Genomic DNA, 18,683 nt, shown 5'->3' with positions numbered 1-18,683 from the left:
ATTTTTGTCATTTTTGTCATTTTTGTCATTTTTGTCATTTTTGTCATTTTTGTCATTTTTGTCATTTTTGTCATTTTTGTCATTTTTGTCTTTTTGTCATTTTTGTCATTTTTGTCATTTTTGTCATTTTTGTCATTTTTTGTCTTTTTTGTCATTTTTTGTCATTTTTGTCATTTTTGTCATTTTTGTCATTTTTGTCATTTTTGTCATTTTTGTCATTTTTGTCATTTTTGTCATTTTTGTCATTTTTGTCATTTTTGTCATTTTTGTCATTTTTGTCATTTTTGTCATTTTTGTCATTTTTGTCATTTTTGTCATTTTTGTCATTTTTGTCATTTTTGTCATTTTTGTCATTTTTGTCATTTTTGTCATTTTTGTCATTTTTGTCATTTTTGTCATTTTTGTCATTTTTGTCATTTTTGTCATTATGTCATTTTTGTCATTTTTGTCAATTTTGTCAATTTTGTCATTTTTGTCATTTTTGTTATTTTTGTCATTTTTGTCATTTTTGTCATTTTTGTCATTTTTGTCATTTTTGTCATTTTTGTCATTTTTGTCATTTTTGTCACTTTTGTCATTTTTGTCATTTTTGTCATTTTTGTCATTTTTGTCATTTTTGTCATTTTTGTCATTTTTGTCATTTTTGTCATTTTTGTCATTTTTGTCATTTTTGTCATTTTTGTCATTTTTGTCATTTTTGTCATTTTTGTCATTTTTGTCATTTTTGTCATTTTTGTCATTTTTGTCATTTTTGTCATTTTTGTCATTTTTGTCATTTTTGTCATTTTTGTCATTTTTGTCATTTTTGTCATTTTTGTCATTTTTGTCATTTTTGTCATTTTTGTCATTTTTGTCATTTTTGTCATTTTTGTCATTTTTGTCATTTTTGTCATTTTTGTCATTTTTGTCATTTTTGTCATTTTTGTCATTTTTGTCATTTTTGTCATTTTTGTCATTTTTGTCATTTTTGTCATTTTTGTCATTTTTGTCATTTTTGTCATTTTTGTCATTTTTGTCATTTTTGTCATTTTTGTCATTTTTGTCATTTTTGTCATTTTTGTCATTTTTGTCATTTTTGTCATTTTTGTCATTTTTGTCATTTTTGTCATTTTTGTCATTTTTGTCATTTTTGTCATTATGGTCATTTTTGTCATTTTTTGATTATTTTTTTGACATTTTTGTAATATGTGTTACTTTTTTGTTATTTTTTTTCTTTTTTTGTAATTTTTTTGTCATTATTATGTCACTTCTATGTCATTTTTGTAATTTTTGTGTTGTTTGTGTCATTTTTGTGTTATTTTTGTGTCATTTTTACATGGAGTTTGATAAATATTCATGATTTTAAAACTTCTAAACTCAAAATTTTTAACTCAGGTGTTTTATCCTGAATGTAAGTCCCTAAATTTGGTGTGATTTTCTAGCCAAACCAATTATATTGATTCAAATCCTCCTAAATCTTCAATCTAAACATCATTAGCGGTCTAACGAGCATCGGGGCAGATTACCTGGATTTTCTCCCGTTTTCGATTGGCAATTTCGTTGTGTTTGTAACCGAAATTGGTTTTTGCTCGTATCGAAAACAGCAGCAGCCTATTAGTGCTCCATTTACTGGAAACAGCTTGGCCTGCCCCCCAAAAATGGCACAAGAAACGCGGTGCACCACCAAAACAACTGACTTCGAGTGTAAAAATGTTCGCTCGGGAGAAACACCTCAACATTTTGACCTTTTTCAGAGGCTGATTCTGGTGGATTAGGAGAGATGGCTGAGAATTGATGATTATTGAGCCAGGTATTATCTTGATGGTGGTGTGTTTTTGGGGTTTTTCTTCACTAGGGCAAATTATTTTGACTGGAGCTCATTATTGTGATACTATTTAAGTTTGTTTTACCAAATGAAATGATTTCTATAAGACTGTATAGTGTATAATCGGTAAAACCTTAGCTTCATAGATACTTTAAAGTCTCTTTAAGCATAATTGCTTTGAACGAGCAAACGAAAACAATCACTTTAACGAATATTGCTATAGATTATAGAGGCAAAATTTACGTTCCTTCTTCGGCAGCTCATTGAAAACAATGGTCTACTCCCGCTTACACCCACACACAAATACAAAAAAAGGAAAAATAAACTAATGACCATTATCGTGATCATTATTCAGCCAATTCTTTCACTATTCAGTCTATTAGAATTTTGCCCACCCACAGAAACAATATAAAACACGCGGTTCGAAGCTTTTCTCCGCTTCTCGCCCCAGACACAATGGCAATAATAATACCATTAGCGTTATTGCTCCAATGAATGGATGGACCGTCATGGCTTTCATCCTTGGAACGAACAAACGAGAAAAATGGATCAAAATGGTGGGGAATCCTTTTAGCAGCAGCCATTGCAAAGTTTTGAATTGCAATAACCTTGCGTACGCCCGTCGCCTCGGGATTGCTCGTCCAGCTTTATAATGGTTTTCCATTTTGGAATCGGTTTTTCCAGCACCACACTGGCGGTGAAGGTGTTCCTTCACTATCGTTCTGTTTAAAAAAGCTAAATGATAAAGGTACAGTCAGTATCCGTAATAAATGTTCTAGTGGGAGAAAATCGGGTAACACATAAAAGCACTTCATTAAACGAAATCGGTACACCGAGTACGAGCCCTTCTTTTAACGTCTAATATTTTTGTTAAACGGTTCCATCCAGTCTCCGACACCGCTAACTCACTAATTGTACGCTAACAGCACTAATTGTAATTGGTCATTAATTAGCGATGAAGGCTTTAGCTATTAGCGCCTACTTTTTGTGAAATAGCAGCGCTAAGTTTCAAGTTATCGATGCCGGATACTAGATGAAGAAATTTAGCCGCCGATCATGATCTAGAGGATAGCGTGCATGTCTTCTAGGCCAGAGGTCATGAGATTGAATCCCGGTCATGGCATATATAGTACTCTTTCTGTGGGCCGGTGGTTTTAGCCTTTACAAGATGCTAGCCATTATATCCTCGAAAAATGTATGCTAGTTTTAGTTATTATATCTTTTCATAGAAACATGAACTTTAACTGAGATCCGTGTGCTCGTTTAAAAAAAATGTGTGGATTTTTTTCGGATGGAACCGTTTAACAAAAATCTGCTTCTCTGCACTAAAGAATTCTATCACGGATTCTGACTTCAATTGTACTGTTTTAGTACATTTGAAGTCATTGGTCACCTAGCCACGCCAGTTCTATAGTTGAGTGTCACCCGATTTTGAATAAGTTGACGAAGAGGGAGCTCGGTGTACTAGAGTTTCCGGGTCAGCGTAAGGCGAGTAACTCGTAATATTTTAAATAATTCAAAAGATCTATGCAATCATAAATAATTCATATCAACCGGTGATATTATGTCAACAAAATTATTGCTCATCCAGATAAAAATTATCAACTCACAATAAAAAAAATGCTGAAATAATAGCCTTCAGGAAATGGGATAAAACTCATCACTCAGCTATTATAGCTATTATAATATTTATCCCGTTAAAAGATTTGTATGCATTTACCTACTGCTCTACTCGAGCTCGTAAAAGAAGTTTATGTTCATTTTTGTACTGATTTTAAATATCTCAATGCAGAGTGTAGAGTGTAAATCTCAAGGGATATTCGTACCTGGGTAAAACGTCTCTTGACCACATTCTGCATCGAGCTGCAGACGTTCGTTTTTGGAAACATTTGATTTGGGACATGTGCCCATGTGGTTTTTGGAACAACATTACCATATAGTTTTCGCTAAAACAGAACCAATATCATTTAGAATACACCATTAAAACGTTTTTACTTTCTTGGATGTAGATAGAATATAACAACATTTAAAAAAAAATAAAGCACTCAAAAATAATAAAAATCATAAAAAATTCATAAAACTTAAAAAAAACATGATAAAAATAACCAACATTTTGAATATAACCAAAAAAGTTGTAAATGTGTCTAAAACATGATTAAAAAAATGACTAAAAATTATTACAAATTGTGGTAAAGCGAGTCAATAGTTTATTTCGTATCAATAGGTACTAAAAAGTTGATAAAAAATATCTAGTTTGTTTGGCGGACATTTTTGAAAGTATAAATATTTGGGGAGAAGGCCAAATGGGTTATGTCAAATCTTAAAAACTGACCATATACATTTTGCAGATTGGCCCAAAAACGGATCTGTTAATGAGCCTCAAAATTCACCAACGGAAATCGGAAAAATCGAAATTTGATGCCAAGTACCTTAAAATGCATAAATGTCAAAGTCTGGTGTAATCCCGAAGTAAATTTTCGATAAAAAATCTTAATTATAATTAAAATGCCTAATGACTACAATATGAAAACAATAGTCAAGATCTGCTTTTATCTCGAAAAAAAGGACGAAAATTGACTTACCTGGAAGGTTTTCTGAAAAACGGATAAGTTCCAGAAAGTCCATTTTTCGCCAAAAATTTATTTTAGAAATAACACCCGATTTCGACGATTCAAATACTGTAAAAAACTGAAAATCGCATGAGCTCCCTACAATATGAGTATTGGGTGAACTGGCTCAAAAACTACATAAAAAATGACAAACATTTAACAAAACTGTCAAAAATCTGAAAATGGCACTGAAAAAATGTACAAAAATTTAAACAAGGTTATAATAATACATAAAAAGGAAAAAAAAGTTGCATAATAAACGCATATGAATAAAAAATGACTTAAATTCGACATTCAAATGACAAAATCCAAAAGAACCTAGACAAAAATTTGACAAACGAAAAAGTGACAAATGACAGAACTTTGAATAATATACGACAAATGTAGTGAAAAATTATTAAAAATATTTCAAAGTTATAACAAGACCAAAATTAGCTCTGTAAGAAATCGAAAAATGTTTTTAGAACAGTTCAAATTTAAAATAATGTATACCAAAAATTTTGACCTTACAGCATGTGCAAACTACCAAGTGACCAACAAAACGACAATAGGCTTATCATAAGCATTATTACAAAGAACAGATACATTATTGTAAGTAGGACCAAAACATAACTCACACTTTACACTATCATAAAATTACAACATTTCTTTTTAAAATCCCAGTTACCCTGAGGATGATGCCAATCAGCATCGAAACGTCGGTTAAATAAACACTTCATGTTCGGATAAACTAGACTGGTTGGCTATTTATTAAATAAACAAATTGCAGTCGATTCTAAATAATATGTTATAACAAAAATATGAAGAAAAATTGATAAAAATGACTGAACTTAACTTGTGGTAAAAATTTTGACAAATTTTTGACTAAAAATGCAATATTTGACAAAAAAAAATCAAATATGACCTAATAATAACAAAAAAATTACAGCAAAATCACAAAAATCTAACAAACATATTATAAAGCTATGAAAAAATAATAACAAAGTTGGTAAAATATGGCAAACATTTGACCTAAACTGACAAAACTTTGACAAATGGGTAAGACTTTGACAAAGTCCTGACAAAACTATGACAAAAATTTGACACAGTAATATCAAATATCAAATATCTGACAATATTATAAAGAATGCGATAAAAATAAAATAAAATTCTGATAAAAATATGTCAAAAGAAGTGAGAATTAGGACAGTAAATAAACCAATATTTCACAATAATATCACAAATGTTATAAAATAATAAAATAATGTTACGAAATAATGACGTTATCATAACTATGTAATGATTTCACAATTTTGTCATAGTTTAACCTAGGGTTGCCATCCGTCCCGCAAAAGCGGGACATGTCCCGCTTTTTTGTTGAATGTCCCGCTGTCCCGCTTTTTCCTCAAAATGTCCCGCTTTTTTTTTCTTGGAAAACTTTTACAAAGTTGACTGACTAACACTGGGAAAAATCAAACTTTAGTCTCAATTTGAATTCGGTGATGAAAAGAAAATCTTTCAAATACGTCTTTTTCTCAATATCAGCAGGATTTTTCATAGTTTATATAATATAATACTGAATAACTCTAAAGTTCTTAACATTACAGTAAGATTATGATTTAGTTAAGCATTCTTGGAGCACGTTCAACCAATGTATGAAGAAAAAATTGGTTAAGTTGCTTCCAAAAATTATAAATTATAGAAATTTAGAGATTAATTTTTCCGCCGGAATCTTATGCCATAATCGTTTTCATCTGGTGGAAAGATGGTTGTGCACCAACTGCTGTCATCTTCATATAAAAAAACGTTTTGACAGCACTTGGTGCACTACCGGTGCACCACCAGGATGAAAACGAATATGGCATTAGATAAGCTGGCTTATATTATAAACCACTCTTTTCGAGTCAATTGTTCAATGTATATAAAGGTGAAAGTTTACTTGAGTTTTCGATTTTTCAAACAAATTGCCAAACAAACAAATTTTTATACAAATTACACAAAGATTTTTTACGCGGTTTCAAATCCAACGTTTGCATGTACGACTTGAAATATTTTCTCCCAAACTTTGTAATTCGCGAAAACCGTGGAAAATAACGGGGCATATGGCAAAACACCTGTGTAAATAGAAGTCATGTAAGAAAAACTGAGCGAAATCAGTCAGCGTTAAAAACAGAACCTAGTGTACTTGCTATGGCTGATGGTAAACGTATAAGTTTATCTTTACAATTAACCTTTTTTTTAAGTTTTTCTTAAATGTCCCGCTTTTTTGGCTGTGTCCCGCTTTTTTTTCGAGAAATGTCCCGCTTTTTTCTGAAAGTATCTGGCAAGCCTAGTTTAACCATATTTTTGTCATATTTTAGTCACTTTTGTCAAATAATTATCATATTTGTAATATTTTTGTAGTATAGTCAGACGTCCAAATTTTGTCATATTTCTCATTTTTTTAGTTATTAATTATTATTATTATAATTTATTTAAAATTTCCATGTAACATAAGATCAAAGATCTTTTAAATCGTTACAAATTTGTAGTTATTAGAACAACTGTATTCAATCTGATTTAACTATTCCTGAAGTTATGTAGCATGAAACAATACTACTCTAGGTTTTATGCACTTTCGTTTAGTAAAGCCAGTAAATTCCCCTTGAATCTTTTTTCGAAAAATTTAACCTTATACGCGTCAGGAGCTGGTTCCAATTTTATTATACTTCTAATTATCAAAGAATTACCATAGTAAAATGATTAATGACGGAGGATGAGAAAATTTGATGAGCGTAAACCAAGGGATTGAAATCAAGAGAGAATTCTTTGCATTTGGAGTGGTAATGATAGAAATTCCACAAATGCTTCACAAATTGCAACAATTTGCAACAATTAGCACATTTGCACTCTCTCTGAGCGAAACCAGTGCTTTCATTTGAACTCAAACATTCTAATTTTCTCAAAAAAATTGCCACAAATTACCACAAATTCAATCATTAGCTGCACAATTTGTGTGATCATTGACGAATTTTCTCCTTTCATTTCAGTTCCCCGGCGTGAACTACGTAAGAGAGTAAGCAATGAATACAAATAAGAAAGTTTTTTATAATCGATAATCTTCATCTTCATCATACAATTGTGAAAGTGGTAAAAATCAGCATAACTACAACCAAGGAAATGCTTCACATCCGTATCATAAAACAGTTATAAGTAAAGTGAGGTAGAAGGAAAGTTTTGAACAGTTTGAGTTTCGTGGTGGAATCTAAGTGTCTAATGCTTATGTTAAGTCTTTATATCATTTTCTTATGACTCCTCTCCATATCTCCTGCAGTCAGAATTGTTTCCACTATCCAGGAATCCAATCTTTTTACGCGATTTCCGGAATTAACGAGGTTTTCTTCTGCAATCTTATTTCGCAATTCGCGTCTACTGTGTCTGGCCTTCAAAAACGAGCTTGCGAAATTCAGCCGGTAAATGCACATCCTGCTTCGCAGTTCGCTTCGCGCTCACTGTGTTTGTACCCTACAACTTCTATTTCAGCGTTGCCACATATTTGATTTATTTATTTTTATAACATTTATTTTTGTCCAGTACATTCTTCATAAATTTTCGTTTTCAATTTGGTTTTCTTTATTCTTTTATACTTCATTTGACCTTTTCATTAAGATTCGCACCATTTTCGGTTTGGAGTTTCTCGATGAGCTGAATTTTTCTTTCGGAATTACAATAATTCCTAATCAAACAAAGCAGAAACTTATCCCATCTGCGCTTCCTGTGCTTTCTATTGACTAGAACTAGAATTGTTCCAATACAAAGAAAGCAGCAGCTTTTCTAATCTGCGCTTTTCCAGTCCGTCTTATTTATCGGAACTGAAATCATTTCAAAACAAACAAAGCAGTAGCTTTTAAAGCCTTGTCCTCACTCAGCACTGCTTGTCAGCAGCTTGAAGTACGATTCCGGTTGATGAGACTTACTTTTTGGTTGCTGAAAGTTTCCCAAACTTGTCGGGAGACTTGAGACATGCATCTCTACGTCTAGTTCAAAATGTAAACACAAAAAAGTTTCAGCAACCGAAATCGCAGTTCAAGCTGCCGAGTGTGGACTTGGCTAAAGTCTGCGCTTCTTCATTCCGTTTTATTAACCAGATCTGGAATCGATTCAAAACAAACAAAGTAGCAATCTATCCAATCTGCGTTACTTTAGTCCGTCTTATTTACCAGAACTGGATTCATTTCAAAACAACAGCTTTCCTAAGCTGCGTTCTTCAGCCCGTCTTAATTATATGAACTGATTTCATTTAAAAACAAACAAAACACCAGCGATTTTAATCTGCGCTTCTCCAGTCCGTCTTATCTTGTGGAACTAGTTTCATTCCAAAACAAACAAAGCAGAAGTCGTTCCAATCTGCACTTGTTCAGTCCGTGTTAATTACCGGAATTGGAATCATTTAAAAACAAACATAGCAGCAACGTATCTAATCTGCGCCTCTGCAGTCCGTCTTATTTATCGGAACTGGATTTATTAAAAAAAAAGTAAAGCAATAGCTTTTAAGTCTGCCCATCATCATTCTATAAATACCGGAAATGGAATCGTTTCAATACAAAGAAAGCAGCAGGCTTTCTAATCAGAACTTCTTCAGACCGTCTTAAATATTTACCAGAATTGGAATCATTTCAAAACAAACAAAGCAGTAGCCTATCAAATCTGTTCAGTTCGTCTTATTTACCGGAACTGATTTCATTTAAATACCAACAAAACAAAATCAGTGCTTCTTCAGTCCGTCTTATTTACCGGAACTGGCATCATTTCAAAGCAAAGCAGCAACCTTTCAAATCTGCACTTCTTTGTATCAACTAGGCCAACTGGACCAATAACTCATTTGTGTTTATGTTTACACTTTGCATCTTGTATTTCAGTGCTGCCACAAATTTGTTTTATTAATGTTTAAGTTTTTTTTTATTCAGTACATTCTACATCTCATCACGTTTGTGATGTAGCATTCAAAACATTGAAAAAAAAACTGATTCTAACACTTGTGCTACAGTAGTCTTGTCCACACCTCTTAATAAACCACGTAGACTTTGTGTTGCTCTATAAAGCTTAGTTCTTTTAGAAATGGGACACTTTCTTTTGCTAATAACTTTTTTACAAGTGATCGAACATTCAAAATTTTGACAATATTTTACTGCCTGTGAAAAGTACTTCCAGACCTATTTTTGTCCAAATTTCAAATTTACGCGTTTTTGAGATATTAACGATGCAAGAGAAAAAGAAAAAAAATATTTTGCACAGCTTTCTTTAAAATCCGTCATTATTAAATTGAAACCTAACAAAACCGTTGATTATTCAAAGAATTACTGTGTTTGAGTTGTGGAAAGTATGCAAACACTGTCAAAAATGTCCAGAAAGCTCAAATCAAGCATTGGAGTGAAGCACATGATCGGCAACTACGGTTGAGGGTCATCAGGGAAGTCAAGTCTCATACCTGAATTTTTGATATTTAATAAGCGAAAAACTAAGTGTAGATCGCTGAAATGTCCAAATTTTTTTCTCCAATAAGCTGAAATTGTTGTCTAGATATGAGTTATTCAAATCAAACCTCAAACAATAATTTTATGATAGTTTCAGAAGCTTTGTAAGCTGTATAGCCGGTACCGAGGCTTGCGACAGATGATTTCTGATGGACGACAGAACTTATGAAAAACCCTATTTCAAACCAATTCCAGCATTGGAATCCCTTACCATGTCTGCTCGTGTTAAGGTTCTTAGCATATTAAAGTATGTATTTACTGGTTGTTTTGTATAAAATTTAATGATTAGCTGAAATTCTGCTGCTGTGGAAAAAAACAACCATTTTCAAACCGAAAACTTTGCTTTTCACTGTTTTTAAAAGCCTTAAAAGCGTAATCTTGTATGTACCTTTCCCAACCAACGATCTATACTACCCGATTATACCTTTAGTTCAATCTCATGGTGGTTTTTCTTGGTTATTGTCAGATTTTGCCAGTTGAAAATCCACTAAAAACGCTTTCAAGTGGCTCAAAAATAATTAAGTTTTATTAATTTCTATTCTGCTGTATCTACTAAACTGCCCTAAATTTCTTCTAAAAGAAAAATATTGGACCGAAAAGTAGCAGAAATTGAAGAAAAAGGATGTAGCCACCTAAAATACAGAATAGACGAAGTATAACTTTGAAATACTGATCAATATCATGACTGAAAAAAGTGTGCGCTGGTCGATGGGATGTATAAAGAATAAAGCCGAATTTTTTCTTACAAAAAACGAAAAAATTTTTTTTCAATTTTTTTCATGAATTATCATAAGATTACCATCATTTCTTTCATAGAAAGTATTAAGATCAAACGAACGGTTTTTGAGATACACGCATTCGTAACTGTCCCATTTCTAAAAGAACTAAGCTTTAGATAATTTAAAAATTCATGTATTTCAAATTTTTTACACAAAGTTGGCAACGATGTAATGGGAGGAATTTTACTCCCTTTGAAACGATCCACTGACTGTAAATATGAGTGATGACCTGACTTTCTTTAGTCAGACAAAAATAAAAAAAAAATCAAAAACTCACCCTATGAATCGTCCTGGGGCTAAGCGATAGATGGTGCGGAGCATTCGGTCGCTTTTTGTTCAGGTGCACTTCAGTTTGCGTGGCTTGCGTTTTCATGGCACTTCGTTTGATTTTCTCGACCGTCACAACCTGATCCTGGAGCTGTTGTTGCTGTTGTTGATGTTGTTGCTGCTGATGCTGTTGCTGCTGGAGAAGGAGCTGTTGTTGATGATGCTGTTGCTGTAGTTGTTGCTGTTGATGGTGAAGTTGTTGCTGCTGCTGAGGAGTGAGATGAGAGGGTGTTTGAACAGAAACGCCTTGCTGTTGCTGTTGTTGTTGCTGCTGCTGCGTGTGAGAATGTGGTTGCTGCATGGGATGCTGATGCTGTTGCTGTTGATGCTGAAATTGATTGATTAGATGTTGTTGTTGCTGCTGCTGTTGTTGGGCAGCAGCCTGTTGAAGGTGATGTGGTAGGTGCTGATGGGTGTGGATGTGCTGATGCTGATGCTGTTGCGGTTGAGGGCCCAGCTGAATGTGTAGAAGAGGCTGCTGCTGTTGCTGGTGCTGTTGTTGATTCGATTGCTGCAGGATCGAGTGCAGGGGCGTTCCAAAGTGGGCGGCCATCGGCTGGTGCTGAGTGCTGAGCGTAATCGTCGGCTTCTTACCACCTATCAGTCTTTCTTGGCTTCGGGCTGCGGTCAACCGGGACATTGGCCGACCTCCCGCGGCTTCGTTGAACGAGGTCAGTGTGTAGGAGCGGGCAAAGCTAACGTGCTTGGTCCTGGAATAGGGGGTTAGGTAAAGGATCAACAGTTAGACTGGTTAAGGCTTCAACATTTAAAGACGTAATTTTGAACAGCGAAACAATTATAAGCAATTTTAATCTACAACCCTTTTACAGTGAAAATGGGTTGTTTGCCGGTGTTTTAAAACAAGAAAATGCTTTTTGCCTTTTTTAAAGCAAGGAATATAGTTATCGGTCGATTTGTTAGAACATTAATTATGGGTCTTAGATTTTTGTTGGTTTTGCGAAACTGGGCTGAACATTTAAAATGGTTTTATGTTTAAAAAATGATTTTTTTTTCTCTTCAAACTAAAGAATGAAAAAAATTCATAGTAAATATCATTAAATGATCACTCCAAAAAACGTATCCATCTAGCTTGCAAAAAATATCCAGCAACCACTAGTCAAGACTATCATAAAAATGACGTCAAATATTTCATGACGTCAAAGGCACGATAGGCTATGGACTCGTTTTAATAATATGCAATTTTGTTTGAGTTTAGAGGAGGCGCCATCGATTGAAAGACAAACATGAAAATAATGAAACAAACCTAGCAAATGCTATTCAATTAAATTGAAAAAAAAAAAAGACAAAAATGACCAAAATGACAAAAATGACAAAAATGACAAAAATGACAAAAATGACAAAAATGACAAAAATGACAAAAATGACAAAAATGACAAAAATGACAAAAATGACAAAAATGACAAAAATGACAAAAATGACAAAAATGACAAAAATGATAAAAATGACAAAAATGACAAAAATGACAAAAATGACAAAAATGACAAAAATGACAAAAATGACAAAAATGACAAAAATGACAAAAATGACAAAAATGACAAAAATGAAAAAAATGACAAAAATGACAAAAATGACAAAAATGACAAAAATGACAAAAATGACAAAAATGACAAAAATGACAAAAATGACAAAAATGACAAAATTGACAAAATTGACAAAATTTACAAAAATGACAAAAATGACAAAAATGACAAAAATGACAAAAATGACAAAAATGACAAAATTGAAAAAATTGAAAAAAAATGAAAAAATTGACAAAATTGACAAAATTGACAAAATTGACAAAATTGACAAAATTGACAAAATTGACAAAATTGACAAAATTGACAAAATTGACAAAATTGACAAAATTGACAAAATTGACAAAATTGACAAAATTGACAAAATTGACAAAATTGACAAAATTGACAAAATTGACAAAATTGACAAAATTGACAAAATTGACAAAATTGACAAAATTGACAAAATTGACAAAATTGACAAAATTGACAAAATTGACAAAATTGACAAAATTGACAAAATTGACAAAATTGACAAAATTGACAAAATTGACAAAATTGACAAAATTGACAAAATTGACAAAATTGACAAAATTGACAAAATTGACAAAATTGACAAAATTGACAAAATTGACAAAATTGACAAAATTGACAAAATTGACAAAATTGACAAAATTGACAAAATTGACAAAATTGACAACATTGACAAAATTGACAAAATTGACAAAATTGACAAAATTGACAAAATTGACAAAATTGACAAAATTGACAAAATTGACAAAATTGACAAAATTGACAAAATTGACAAAATTGACAAAATTGACAAAATTGACAAAATTGACAAAATTGACAAAATTGACAAAATTGACAAAATTGACAAAATTGACAAAATTGACAAAATTGACAAAATTGACAAAATTGACAAAATTGACAAAATTGACAAAATTGACAAAATTGACAAAATTGACAAAATTGACAAAATTGACAAAATTGACAAAATTGACAAAATTGACAAAATTGACAAAATTGACAAAATTGACAAAATTGACAAAATTGACAAAATTGACAAAATTGACAAAATTGACAAAATTGACAAAATTGACAAATTGACAAAATTGACAGAATTGACTAAATTGACAAAATTGACAAAATTGACAAAATTGACAAAATTGACAAAATAGACAAAATTGACAAAATTGACAAAATTGACAAAATTGACAAAATTGACAAAATTGACAAAATTGACAAAATTGACAAAATTGACAAAATTGACAAAATTGACAAAATTGACAAAATTGACAAAATTGACAAAATTGACAAAATTGACAAAATTGACAAAAATTGACAAAATTGACAAAATTGACAAAATTGACAAAATTGACAAAATTGACAAAATTGACAAAATTGACAAAATTGACAAAATTGACAAAATTGACAAAATTGACAAAATTGACAAAATTGACAAAATTGACAAAATTGACAAAATTGACAAAATTGACAAAATTGACAAAATTGACAAAATTGACAAAATTGACAAAATTGACAAAATTGACAAAATTGACAAAATTGACAAAATTGACAAAATTGACAAAATTGACAAAATTGACAAAATTGACAAAATTGACAAAATTGACAAAATTGACAAAATTGACAAAATTGACAAAATTGACAAAATTGACAAAATTGACAAAATTGACAAAATTGACAAAATTGACAAAATTGACAAAATTGACAAAATTGACAAAATTGACAAAATTGACAAAATTGACAAAATTGACAAAATTGACAAAATTGACAAAATTGACAAAATTGACAAAATTGACAAAATTGACAAAATTGACAAAATTGACAAAATTGACAAAATTGACAAAATTGACAAAATTGACAAAATTGACAAAATTGACAAAATTGACAAAATTGACAAAATTGACAAAATTGACAAAATTGACAAAATTGACAAAATTGACAAAATTGACAAAATTGACAAAATTGACAAAATTGACAAAATTGACAAAATTGACAAAATTGACAAAATTGACAAAATTGACAAAATTGACAAAATTGACAAAATTGACAAAATTGACAAAATTGACAAAATTGTCAAAATTGACAAAATTGACAAAATTGACAAAATTGACAAAATTGACAAAATTGACAAAATTGACAAAATTGACAAAATTGACAAAATTGACAAAATTGACAAAATTGACAAAATTGACAAAATTGACAAAATTGACAAAATTGACAAAATTGACAAAATTGACAAAATTGACAAAATTGACAAAATTGACAAAATTGACAAAATTGACAAAATTGACAAAATTGACAAAATTAACAAAATTAACAAAATTGACAAAATTGACAAAATTGACAAAATTGACAAAATTGACAAAATTGACAAAATTGACAAAATTGACAAAATTGACAAAATTGACAAAATTGACAAAATTGACAAAATTAACAAAATTAACAAAATTGACAAAATTGACAAAATTGACAAAATTGACAAAATTGACAAAATTGACAAAATTGACAAAATTGACAAAATTGACAAAATTGACAAAATTGACAAAATTGACAAAATTGACAAAATTGACAAAATTGACAAAATTGACAAAATTGACAAAATTGACAAAATTGACAAAATTGACAAAATTGACAAAATTGACAAAATTGACAAAATTGACAAAATTGACAAACTTGACAAAATTGACAAAATTGACAAAATTGACAAAATTGACAAAATTGACAAAGTTGACAAAATTGACAAAATTGACAAAATTGACAAAATTGACAAAATTGACAAAATTGACAAAATTGACAAAATTGACAAAATTGACAAAATTGACAAAATTGACAAAATTGACAAAATTGACAAAATTGACAAAATTGACAAAATTGACAAAATTGACAAAATTGACAAAATTGACAAAATTGACAAAATTGACAAAATTGACAAAATTGACAAAATTGACAAAATTGACAAAATTGACAAAATTGACAAAATTGACAAAATTGACAAAATTGACAAAATTGACAAAATTGACAAAATTGACAAAATTGACAAAATTGACAAAATTGACAAAATTGACAAAATTGACAAAATTGACAAAATTGACAAAATTGACAAAATTGACAAAATTGACAAAATTGACAAAATTGACAAAATTGACAAAATTGACAAAATTGACAAAATTGACAAAATTGACAAAATTGACAAAATTGACAAAATTGACAGAATTGACAAAATTGACAAAATTGACAAAATTGACAAAATTTACAAAATTGACAAAATTGAAAAAATTGACAGAATTGACAGAATTGACAAAATTGACAAAATTGACAAAATTGACAAAATTGACAAAATTGACAAAATTGACAAAATTGACAAAATTGACAAAATTGACAAAATTGACAAAATTGACAAAATTGACAAAATTGACAAAATTGACAAAATTGACAAAATTGACAAAATTGACAGAATTGACAAAATTGACAAAATTGACAAATTGACAAAATTGACAAAATTGACAAAATTGACAAAATTGACAAAATTGACAAAATTGACAAAATTGACAAAATTGACAAAATTGACAAAATTGACAAAATTGACAAAATTGACAAAATTGACAAAATTGACAAAATTGACAAAATTGACAAAATTGACAAAATTGACAAAATTGCAAAATTGACAAAATTGACAAAATTGACAAAATTGACAAAATTGACAAAATTGACAAAATTGACAAAATTGACAAAATTGACAAAATTGACAAAATTGACAAAATTGACAAAATTGACAAAATTGACAAAATTGACAAAATTGACAAAATTGACAAAATTGACAAAATTGACAAAATTGACAAAATTGACAAAATTTACAAAATTGACAAAATTGACAAAATTGACAAAATTGACAAAATTTACAAAATTGACAAAATTGACAAAATTGACAAAATTGACAAAGTTGACAAAATTGACAAAATTGACAAAATTGACAAAATTGACAAAATTGACAAAATTGACAAAATTGACAAAATTGACAAAATTGACAAAATTGACAAAATTGACAAAATTGACAAAATTGACAAAATTGACAAAATTGACAAAATTGACAAAATTGACAAAATTGACAAAATTGACAAAATTGACAAAATTGACAAAATTGACAAAATTGACAAAATTGACAAAATTGACAAAATTGACAGAATTGACAAAATTGACAAAATTGACAAAAAATGACAAAAATGACAAAAATAACAAAAATGACAAAAATAACAAAAATGACAAAAATGACGAAGTTGACAAAATTGACAAAATTGACAAAATTGACAAAATTGACTAAATTGACAAAATTGACAAAATTGACAAAATTGACAAAGTTGACAAAATTGACAAAATTGACAAAATTGACAAAATTGAAAAAATTGACAAAATTGACAAAATTGACAAAATTGACAAAATTGACAAAATTGACAAAATTGACAAAATTGACAAAATTGACAAAATTGACAAAATTGACAAAATTGACAAAATTGACAAAATTGACAAAATTGACAAAATTGACAAAATTGACAAAATTGACAAAATTGACAAAATTGACAAAATTGATAAAATTGACAAAATTGACAAAATTGACAAAATTGACAAAATTGACAAAATTGACAAAATTGACAAAATTGACAAAATTGACAAAATTGACAAAATTGACAAAATTGACAAAATTGACAAAATTGACAAAATTGACAAAACTGACAAAATTGACAAAATTGACAAAATTGAAAAAATTGACAAAATTGACAAAATTGACAAAATTGACAAAATTGACAAAATTGACAAAATTGACAAAATTGACAAAATTGACAAAAGTGACAAAATTGACAAAAATGGCAAAAATGACAAAAATAACAAAAATGACAAAAATGACAAAATTGACAAAATTGACAAAATTGACAAAATTGACAAAATTGACAAAATTGACAAAATTGACAAAATTGACAAAATTGACAAAATTGACAAAATTGACAAAATTGACAAAATTGACAAAATTGACAAAATTGACAAAATTGACAAAATTGACAAAATTGACAAAATTGACAAAATTGACAAAATTGACAAAATTGACAAAATTGACAAAATTGACAAAATTGACAAAATTGACAAAATTGACAAAATTGACAAAATTGACAAAATTGACAAAATTGACAAAATTGACAAAATTGACAAAATTGACAAAATTGACAAAATAGACAAAATTGACAAAATTGACAAAATTGACAAAATTGACAAAATTGACAAAATTGACAAAATTGACAAAATTGACAAAATTGACAAAATTGACAAAATTGACAAAATTGACAAAATTGACAAAATTGACAAAATTGACAAAATTGACAAAATTGACAAAATTGACAAAATTGACAAAATTGACAAAATTGACAAAATTGACAAAATTGACAAAATTGACAAAATTGACAAAATTGACAAAATTGACAAAATTGACAAAATTGACAAAATTGACAAAATTGACAAAATTGACAAAATTGACAAAATTGACAAAATTGACCAAATTGACAAAATTGACAAAATTGACAAAATTGACAAAATTGACAAAATTGACAAAATTGACAAAATTGACAAAATTGACAAAATTGACAAAATTGACAAATTTGACAAAATTGACAAAATTGACAAAATTGACAAAATTGACAAAATTGACAAAATTGACAAAATTGACAAAATTGACAAAATTGACAAAATTGACAAAATTGACAAAATTGACAAAATTGACAAAATTGACAAAACTGACAAAATTGACAAAATTGACAAAATTGACAAAATTGACAAAATTGACAAAATTGACAAAATTGACAAAATTGACAAAATTGACAAAATTGACAAAATTGACAAAATTGACAAAATTGACAAAATTGACAAAATTGACAAAATTGACAAAATTGACAAAATTGACAAAATTGACAAAATTGACAAAATTGACAAAATTGACAAAATTGACAAAATTGACAAAATTGACAAAATTGACAAAATTGACAAAATTGACAAAATTGACAAAATTGACAAAATTGACAAAATTGACAAAATTGACAAAATTGACAAAATTGACAAAATTGACAAAATTGACAAAATTGACAAAA

The 18,683-nt window shown here is 29.5% G+C and overlaps 1 protein-coding gene across 11 annotated transcripts in view; it reads right to left on the bottom strand.

Annotated features, from left to right (window-relative positions):
- Positions 1 to 18,683, bottom strand: part of LOC129744023 (uncharacterized) — a 724,779-nt gene that overhangs the window by 290,617 nt on the left and 415,479 nt on the right. For all 11 annotated transcript variants that reach the window (XM_055736329.1, XM_055736331.1, XM_055736338.1 and 8 more), the window contains one exon: positions 10,962 to 11,721. In XM_055736329.1, coding sequence (XP_055592304.1) covers positions 10,962 to 11,721 — 760 coding nt within the window. The remainder of the gene's footprint in view (positions 1 to 10,961; positions 11,722 to 18,683) is intronic.

The sequence above is a fragment of the Uranotaenia lowii genome, chromosome 2, assembly GCF_029784155.1.
Source record: "Uranotaenia lowii strain MFRU-FL chromosome 2, ASM2978415v1, whole genome shotgun sequence".
NCBI classification, from domain to species: domain Eukaryota; kingdom Metazoa; phylum Arthropoda; class Insecta; order Diptera; family Culicidae; genus Uranotaenia; species Uranotaenia lowii.
The sequence above is the reverse complement of the archived record's forward strand: the minus strand, read 5'-3'. Positions and strand labels throughout refer to the sequence as shown.